Genomic DNA, 10,087 nt, shown 5'->3' with positions numbered 1-10,087 from the left:
AATTCCTGTTGTTCCACATCCTCCCAAGCACTTGGTGGTGTTATTGTTTTGAATTGTAGCCATTCTAATAAGTGTGAGATGGTATCGTTGAAATTTGCAATCCCCTAAAGACATACGCGGTTTGGCATCTTTTCATATGTTTATTTGCCAACTCTACATCTTTGGTGAGGTATCCATTATCTTTTGACCTTTAAAATATTGGGTTGTTTTCTTATTGTTGCATTTTAAGAGTTCTTTGGATATTTTGATACCAGTTCTTTCTCAGATCTGTGTTTTGTAAAGATTTATTCCCAGTCTGTGGCTTGAGTTAGTTTTTGTGAAAGGTGTAATAAGGTCTGCAACTAGATTATTATTATTATTTTTCTTTTTGAATGTGGATGTTCAGTTGTGCCGGCACCATTTGTTGAAAATACTATCCTTTCTCCACTGAACTGCTTTTGCCCCTTTGTCAAAGACTCTCTGGGTCTGTTTCTGGGCTCTCTGTTCTGTTCCATTCATGTATTTGTCTATTCTTTCACCAGTACCACACTGTCTTGATTACTGTAGTTTTATAGTAAGTCATGAAGTTGGGTAGTGTCCACCTTCCAACTTTGTTCTTTTCATTCAATAGTGTGTTGGCTATTCTAGGTCTTTTGTGTCTCCATATAAACTTTAGAATCAGTTTGTTGATAGCCACAAAATAACTTGGGATTTTGATTGTAATTGCATTGAATCTGTAGATCAGGTTAGGAAGAACTGATATCTTAACAATATGGAGTTTCCCTATACATAAACATGGACTATCTCTCCATTTATTTCTTTTATTTCTTTCATCAGATCTTATACATATTTTATTGGATTTATAACTAAGCATTTCATTTGGGGGTGTTAATATAGATGTTATCGTGTTTTTTTAATTTCAAGTTCCAATTATTCATGGCACACTGATATTGGTAATCTGTGTCTTCTCTTTTCTTAGTTAACATGGGTAGAGGTTTATCAATTTTATCAATTGTTTCAAAGAACCAGCTTTCGGTTTCATTGATTTTCTCTATTGAGTTCCTGGTTTAAATTTCATCGATTTCTGGCCTCAGTTGTATTATTTTCTTCTGTTTATTTTGCGTTTAACTTGCCATTCTTTTTCTAGTTTTTTTTTTTTAAAGAAGCGTTAACTATTGATTTTAGATCTTCTTTTCTATATATGCAGTCAATGCTACACATTTCCTGCTAAGCCCTGCTTTCATTTCATCCCCCAATTTTGATGTTATATTTTATTTCATTTAGTTTAAAATATATTTAAATTTCTCTTGAGACTTATTTAATCCATGTATAATTTACAAAGTGTATTTTTTTTTTTTTTTTTTTTTTTTTTTTTTGTGGTACACGGGCCTCTCACTGTCGTGGCCTCTCCCGTTGCGGAGCACAGGCTCCGGACGCGCAGGCTCAGTGGCCACGGCTCACGGGCCCAGCCGCTCCATGGCATGTGGGATCTTCCCGGACCGGGGCACGAACCCGTGTCCCCTGCATCGGCAGGCGGACTCTCAACCACTGCGCCACCAGGGAAGCCCTACAAAGTGTATTTAATCTCCAAGTGTTTTGAGGGTTTCCAGGTATCTTTGTGTTATTGATTTCTAGTTTAGTTCCACTGTGGTATGAGAACATACTGTGTATGATTTCTGTTGTTTTAAATTTCTTAAATTAAGTTTAAATTTCTGTGTTTAATGGCTCAGAATGTGGTCTGTCATGGTAAATGTCCTCTAAGAGCCTGAGAAGAATGTGTATTCTGTCATATGTACACTATGAAGTATTCTATAAATGTCAGTTAGATCTAGTTGATTGACGCCGTTCAGTTCAACTATGTTCTTAATGATTTTTTTGCCTATTGGTCTGTTAATCACTGATAGAGGGATTTTCAAGTCTCCAGCTATACTAGTGGATTGGTATATTTTTCCCTGTAGTTTTTGCCCTATGTATTTTGATGCTGTGTTTTTAGGTACATATACAGTAAGGATATTTATGTCTTCTTGGAGAATTGATCCCTATATCACTTTGTAATGCCCCTTTATCCCTGATAATTTTCCTTGCTTTGAAATCTTGTCTGAAATTAACATAGCTACTCTTTCTTTTGATTAGTGTTGGCATGCTGTATCTTTCTCCATCTCTTTACATTTTATCTATATGTGTGTTTATATTTAAAGTGGGTAGAGAGCATATAGATGAGTCTTGCTTTTTTATCCATTCTCAAAGTTTCTGTCTTTTAATTGGTATATTGAGACCAATGATGTTTAAAGTGATTACTGATATAACTGGATTAACATCTACCATATTTGTTACTGTTTTCTGTTCACTGCCCTTGTTCTTTGTTTCTTCTATTGTCTTTCATTCTATTTCTGACTTTTCTGGTTTTAATGGAACATTTTATATTATTCCATTTTCACACTTCTCTTAGTGTATCAATTATACTTTCTAAAACTTTTTTTTGGGGGGTGGGGTGGTGTTGCCCTAGATTTTGCAATATACATCGACTACTAATCCAAGTTCACTTTCAAAGAATACTATATCACTTCATGGGTAGGGAAAATACCTTGTAACAGAGTATCCCCAATTCTTCCCTCCCATCCCTTATAACATTGTTGTCATTTATTTCATTTATCCATTAGCTATAATCACCAAATACATGTGGCTATTGTTATTTTGAACAAACTGTATTCTATTTGGGAATTCCCTGGCAGTCCAGTGGTTAGGACTCCATGCTTTCACTGCCAGGGCCTGGGTTCGATCCCTGGTCGGGGAACTAAGATCCCACAAGCCATGCAGCACAGCCAAAAAAACACCAAAAAACAAAAAACGAGAAAACCTATTATCTGTTCATGAAGAATAAGAAAAATAAAAGACTTTATCTTCATGTATCCTTTCTCTAATGCTTTTCTTTTCTTTTTATAGATCTGAGTTTTTGACCTTCTCTGAGGAGCTTTTACATTTCTGGCAAAGCAGGTCTACTGGCAACAAATTCCATCAACTTTTGTTTGTCTAAGATAGTCTACTGCTCCTTCACTTTTGAAGAATAATTTCCATGGACACAGAATTATAGGCTGGTGGTTCTTCTCTCTCAACTTTCTTCTTGCTTGCATGGTTTCTGAAGAGAGGTCTGATATATTTCTTATCCTTGCTCTTCTACAGGTAAGTTATTTTTCCCTTTTGGCTTCTTTCAAAAAATTTTTTTTTGTTTTTGATTTTCTGCTTTTTGCCCATGATACACTTAGGTGAAGACTTTTTTGGCATTTATCCTGTGTGGTGTTCTCTGAGCTTCCCAGATCTGTGGTTTGTACCTGTCATTAATTTTTGAAAATTCTCAGCCATTATTACTTCAAACATTCCTCTGTCCCCTTCTCTCCTTCTGGTATTCTCATTGTACACTTTCTGTAACTGCCTCACAGTTCTTGAATAATCTGTTCTTCTTCATTCTGTTTTTAAAATTGCTTTTCAGTTTTGGAAGTTTCTCATGCCATTTCTTCAAGCTCACTGATTCTTTTCTCAACCATGGTTAGTCTACTCATGATCTCATCATAGGCATTCTTTATTTCTGTTACAGGCTTTTTGATTTGTAGTATTCCCTTTTGAGTTTTTCTTAGAGTTTCCATCTCTCTGCTTACATTTCCCCTCTGTTTCTGCATATTGTCACTTTTTCCATTAGAGCTCTTAGGATGTTAATCACAGTTGTTTCAAATTCCATTTTATATCTATCCATTATGTCTGAGTCTGGTTATGATGCTTTCTTTATCTTTAAAAACTGTTTTTTGGTCTTTTAGTATGCCTTAGAATTTTTTGTTGAAAACTGAACATGATGTACTAGGTAAAAGGAACTGTGGTAAATAGGCCTCTGGTGTGGGGTTTTTGTTTATCTGGTTAGGAATTGGACTATTAGTGTTTGCTGCAGCTGTGTCACATGCTGAAATTCCCTCTGGTGTCCTTGTTTTTGTCTCCACTGTTGTCTTTGAGTTTCCCTATAGACTTCTTCTTAGAGAAAGTCTAAGATGTGCAGTTGTTTCCGTTGTAATCCCTTGTTATTATACAGAAGCCCTGTTGATGTGGTGGTGAGGGGTAGCGGGGAGGGGAAGCATTCTATAGGTCTATGGTTAGTCTTTTCGTGAGCTTGTGCCTCTGGGCTGTGACCTTTACAGGTTTTTTCCCTCCTCCTTAGGTGCTAAGAATAAGGGGGCATAAGTTGGGTGTATCTGTTCCTCCAGGTTGGTCAGGCTCTGATAATATCCCAGCAAGTAAGGCTCTGGTAAAAAAGTTTCCCTGAGGGCAGCCTTCTTAAGAACAGAATGCTCTGGTGTATTTCAAAATGTCTACTCCCACCTGCCCCCCAGCCCTGCTGGAATTATGGGGGAGTTTTTTCTAATCTTTACTGTGGGAATCTGGTAGGATTTGTGGAGGTAAAACTCATGAAAGTGCAGAGTTCCCCCTAAGACTGGGCTCCCCCTGGAGTTTTTAACTCTCAAGCTCATCCACACTGAGACTTTAGCAATTCTTCAATTACAGTTTACGTTTTCCTACTCAGGTACTGGCTCCTACTGTGGTTTCTGCTCCTGAGACCGTGGTCTGGTCATCAGCGACTCTCTGTATCTCCCTGTTTGTCTCCAGTTTGGGGGCAGAGGTTTACCCTGTGACCTCAGTTCTCTGAAAGATTTAAAAGAGTTGACGATTTTAAGTTTGTTCAGCGTTTTTCTTATTATAAGGATAGGAGTGATGACGTCCAAGCTCCTTACATGCCAGACCAAAATTATTTTTAACATAATATTTAAAGACTTAATTGTGTAAAATTATTAGCTGTAAAAGTTTCTTTTGCTCCCTCATATTTCTTCACATTTGCCATCTTTCTGTTGTTCCCATTAGCCACACAAGAATACAGCATGGCTGGCCCTAGAAGAGGGGCCTAAATTCTGATGAGGTGTAGTTAACTGGTAACATGGAACAAGGCCTTGAAGACTAAATTAACTGGATAAGACATGCACAGACTTTACAAGTTGTTTACCAAACTGTTTGATTCCCCCAAAACAATAGCCTTAATTTAAATTGACCATATGAACTTGCCTTCATTTACAATCCATCTAATTAGCAAGGAAACAATTTGATAACAGGCTTAATCAGCACATTCACACTGTTATTTCACATTGGGATCAGGTTAATATTTTTACTTGAACAAAGTAAAAGGATATTCCCAATATCTTAAGTGTAGAACCATTTGGTTTGCTTTTTCATTTAGGATTCTGTAGAAATCTATCTTCTCCAATATAAGATAGTAAGGGAAAAAAATTTAAACTAGAAACTATAAACAAGAAATTAAAAGTAAAACTTTCGTAGTTATTTTAGAAATGTCTTTAACAAACCCCCTGGGGTGAGGGAGGGGATCTAAATTACTGTTGAATTTGTGCAGTGTGTTCTCCTGGCATGAAGCTGTAATTAACTGTTTTGATTCCTGTTTTAAAATATATATATACCTACACACATAGGCACACACAAGTCAAGTCTGTGTAGGAGAGATCCTTATGACAAAGTCAAACAGAGGAGATTTAAAATTTTTCTCTTAAATATTTTAGGATATAGATACATAAGGACATTGCTAACTTTTATGGCTGGTAAACTGTAGGTTTACAAAATATGGCAAATCCCTATCTTTTCACCTCCTTAGAAAGAACAGTTTCTAATTCAAACACCACTTACTGGTATCTAGTAAAGGGATTTGCTCATATTCACGGAATTAACAAAATGGTTCTGAATAAGTATTAAGCTTATATGAAGCTGAATACAGAAAACACATCCTATGAAATTAGCTAGTCATATATGAACAATGTGAAAGATTCATAAGCAAAATTTTATTTTGCAATAACTATTTTTTTTGCAATAACTATTTTTGTGATTATGAATATAGAGCCTGATCCAGGAAGAAAATTAATAGATAGCTATTCTTTTTCGAAATTAATACACTATTTACTGTATAGTTGATAAACATATACCTGCAGCACAACAAAAGAAAAAGAAAACTTTACACTGTGGATGATTACGTGACATCCAGTGAACCTAATATATCCGCTTCACGTAGGTCAGTATTTTTTCACTTGTCCTGAGGATCAAGTAAAAGGTCACAGGGCTCATCTGAAAAGAGCCACATCATAATTTTGGTGCTGTGGCTGAAATAAAACTGTTAAGATAAACACATACACAAGCCCAGATAGATCTATCTTAAATGAATAAAGAAAAATAACAATGTAATTTATTTAAAAATACTTCAAAGACACTTTTCTTGATTAAATCTGTGACCACTTCATTTTTCCTGCCTCCTTAGAAAGTTCTTAATCAGTGAGGCTTCTTCCATCTTATTACCACATTTACTCTATCCACGATGTCACACACTCATAACCCGCATGGACAGTTCAGTGCTCACATCAACTGAATATTAAAAAAAAAAAAAAAACCTCTTATCATAAGAGTGGTACGTTAAGGATTCTATTTTGCGAGTTTGTGGGAATGCACCAAAAAATGTCCTTTTTAGAACATAATGGTTTTCTTTCTCCTAAAATAATGAGCCAAAATATTTGAGTGAAACAAATGACACAAAAGTACAACTCTTGGAGGAAAAAATCTGACATTTACCAACAGTTTGGGGGAGGTGAAAGGTCAACACTTAAATGATGCAGTCTGTAACATGAATCAGTAGTGTATCTATGTCAGGCAGAACTTCTCCACATTTGGGGCAAGAATGAATTGGAATATTCTGTTGTTCCTGCTGCATCCAGTTTCTATCCTCAGCTCCTGGGAATAAGCATTAAATGAAATGTTAATCCATTCCTTCCATGTTGCAAGCAGTTTTTAAAAACAGATGGTAAATTTTAATTTTAACATCAGTTAAACTTGGTAATCAATACCTCGTGGGAAATGAATACAGGTTTTATTTTGGTCTTTAACTGAAGTAATCGACACACATAGAAAAAAATCTCCAAAAGTAATACCTGCTTCCCTATCATGTTAGGATTTAGGCTCTGTTCTAGGTTCTAGGTATGTGAAAATATGTGGTTTTGGTTTTAGGTACAGGATGATACATGTTGTAGTAAAAACTAGAATATTTGAGAGAAGAAAAGGATAGATGAGGATGTAAGCTAAGGAGAAGGAGAGAATTTGGACAGTGCGCAGAGCATGGAGAGGGACCCTGGAACAGCAGGGACCTTCTCAGAAGCAGAGACAACAATTACGGCCATTCAGTAGATGCTTCTGAGCACTTGGGAGATGGGAGAGAGGGATACAGACATGGCGGGGACATCAGGCAAGAAAAAGAGACAGTGGCACGACGTGAGGGAAGCACTGAGGCTGTGTCAGACACAAGGTGGTTTTGTTGGGGAGGGCAGAGAAGGGCGCCTGGCTCAGACTGCTTGGTGCAGACAGGCCCCCCGATGAGACCAGCTCCACTTGAGAGGAGTCTTAAGAATGAACAAGAGTTATCCAGATAAAGGAAGTGAGGAGAAGGAATTGAAGAATCAGTCCTATTGTTTCCCCCAATCCTGGAGTTGGACTGAGGTTCAAGTCTTAAATCTAAGAATGCTCTGAAGAAGTCATGGCTCTCAGCAGGTCCCCTGTGTGCAGACCGTGCTCAGTACAGGAAATGGTTTCTAGTTCCCAGAGCACCTCATTGATCTGATCTTTCTGCACCGATGCAAAGCATTTTAGTTTTTCAGCGTCTCCACCCAGGTCTCTAGATTCTTATTCAGCCCCCAAAGTGTTTGTTTTTGCAGATGATAGTGGAGGTAACTTTTCTTTTTTTGATTAATTTATTTTGGGCTATGTTGGGTCTTCGTAGCTGCGCGTGGGCTTTCTCTAGTTGCGGTGAGCGGGGGCTGCTCTTCGTTGCGGTGCGCGGGCTTCTCATTGCGGTGGCTTCTCTTGTTGCGGAGCACGAGCTCTAGGCGCGCGGGCTTCAGTAGTTGTGGCACGGGGGCTCAGGAGTTGTGACTCACGGGCTCTAGAGTGCAGGCTCAGTAGTTGTGGCGCACGGGCTTAGTTGCTCCGCGGCATGTGGGATCTTCCCGGACCAGGGCTTGAACCCATGTCCCCTGCATTGGCAGGCGGATTCTTAACCACTGCGCCACCAGGGAAGCCCGAGGTAACTTTTAATATGGTTATTTGCTTCTGAGCATATTATTTGAATTCACTAACATGGGAGACTGTTACGGATAGTTTGTGTTAAGCAAACTTTAGAAGCACCCTTGAATAGAAATACTGATCACAAAGCAGGATTTCTGAAGCAGGGAGCTTTCTAACAGTCTCATTGTTTTAGATCAGGGGTCAGTAACTTTCTGTAAAGGGCCAGACAGTAAATATTTTAGGCTTTACAGGTCATAAGTTTCGGTCATAACTACTCAAGTCTGCCACTGTAGCATGAAAGTAGCCAGACAGTATGTCAATAAGCGGGCATGACTATGCTGTAATAAAACTTGACATGCAAATACGTGGCAGGCCAGATTCGGCCTGTGGGCTGCCGTTTACCAACCCCTGCTCTAGATGACAATCTGCCACTTATCAGGGACTGTTAATTCGTCCCTTTAAACTTTACTGCATCTGTCTGTGCCTTTATTTTTGTCCTGGTCTAGGTTTCAAGATGCAGACTGGGGCTGTTTTATCAGTCAACTAATGGGTTCCCTCTGCCTCCTGGCTCCTCACTATAAAATAAGCTTAGTCAGTTTTCATTATTAACACATCACACTCATTTCTGCCTTTGCCCTTTTATTCTCATACAGAAGTTATCTAAATCCTGGCTTCCAGGTCAAGCTTAAAGTCACATCTTTCCAAGGCCTTTCTCAACCCCCCTGGCCCTTAGGGGTTATCCTTTCCTCTTATCTCCAGCACTGTTATTTCTATTCCTTACTTGTTATCTTGTATTATGAATTCATCTTTTTATGTGCACATCCTGTCTCTCCAACTAAACCATAGGCCTTCACGGATCTGACCATGCCTTATGCCCGTTTGTTCCCTCGTGTTCAGTCAAGCGCCCAGACCAGAGTAGACACTTAGACGGCTGCAGACAGCAGAGGACAACCATGATGAAATATACTGAGGGGAGCTATTGTTTAAGGCAGCTTTGTTAGGAAACAAACAAAAAATCTTAAGACAATCTGTTTGGAATATTGTTTTTTATAAGACAAAAAAGCTTATTAGGATAATTATGAATACATTTGCACTCTGTGGCAATTTTTTTTTTTTTTTTTTTTGTGGTACGCGGGCCTCTCACTGTTGTGGCCTCTCCCGTTGCGGAGCACAGGCTCCGGACGCGCAGGCTCAGCAGCCATGGCTCACGGGCCTAGCCACTCTGCGGCACGTGGTTTCTTCCTGGACTGGGGCACGAACCTGTGTCCCCTGCATCGGCAGGCGGACTCTCAACCACTGCGCCACCAGGCAAGCCCCTCTGTGGCAATTTTTAGATTTTAGGTCAAAGAGTGTTTGACCAGTTTTTTTTTTTTTTTTAAGTGTAAATAGATATTTGCCTTATATAGCTATGAGGAAGGAAAATCTTCCCCTAAGAAATCCAGGCGCAAGAGATTGTCCTTTTTTTGAACCAAAACAATCTTGGAGGCACTTCTAGGTATGGGGTATATGGATGTTGCTAGGATATTTAAATTCACGTTAGAGAAAAGGCCTGGTGGTGCTCACGTGGGTAGATGCAGCCTTCAGAGAACACAGCTTTACCTGCTGATGCTACAAAATGCCTGAGGCTAACATTTATGTCAGTCCCTGTGCTGCTTCTGCATATGCCCCATGAATACCATGTGTATTATTTTTTTTGGAATTTTTTTTCTATGTGTATTTTTAACCTGAATTACTACCTCTAAATATTTACTTTAACCTAATTTTTCCTGTAAAAGAACTCTGGCAGGGGCATCGGTGGAGTTAGGACGTAAAAGAGATACTCAGAAATTTCCCTAGGATTTAATAGTTAACTATACATACTAATATTGCTTCCTTGCTGTTGATAACACTGTGATAGTTCCATATCAATAGTCTGTTGGTATGTGGAAGGGACTTAGACTCAGCCAGCATTTAAAAAAAGTTAGAGAAC

The 10,087-nt window shown here is 38.6% G+C and overlaps 1 protein-coding gene across 1 annotated transcript in view; it reads right to left on the bottom strand.

The window, feature by feature from the left end:
• Window positions 1–6,258: 6,258 nt before the first annotated feature.
• Window positions 6,259–10,087, bottom strand: part of OPTN (optineurin) — a 35,158-nt gene continuing 31,329 nt past the window's right edge. The window contains 1 exon segment of the mRNA XM_065871801.1: window positions 6,259–6,795. Within this exon segment, the coding sequence (XP_065727873.1) occupies window positions 6,668–6,795 (128 nt within the window). The 3' untranslated portion in view covers window positions 6,259–6,667.

Source organism: Phocoena phocoena, chromosome 2 (genome assembly GCF_963924675.1).
Source record: "Phocoena phocoena chromosome 2, mPhoPho1.1, whole genome shotgun sequence".
Taxonomy (NCBI): Eukaryota; Metazoa; Chordata; class Mammalia; order Artiodactyla; family Phocoenidae; genus Phocoena; species Phocoena phocoena.
The sequence above is the reverse complement of the archived record's forward strand: the minus strand, read 5'-3'. Positions and strand labels throughout refer to the sequence as shown.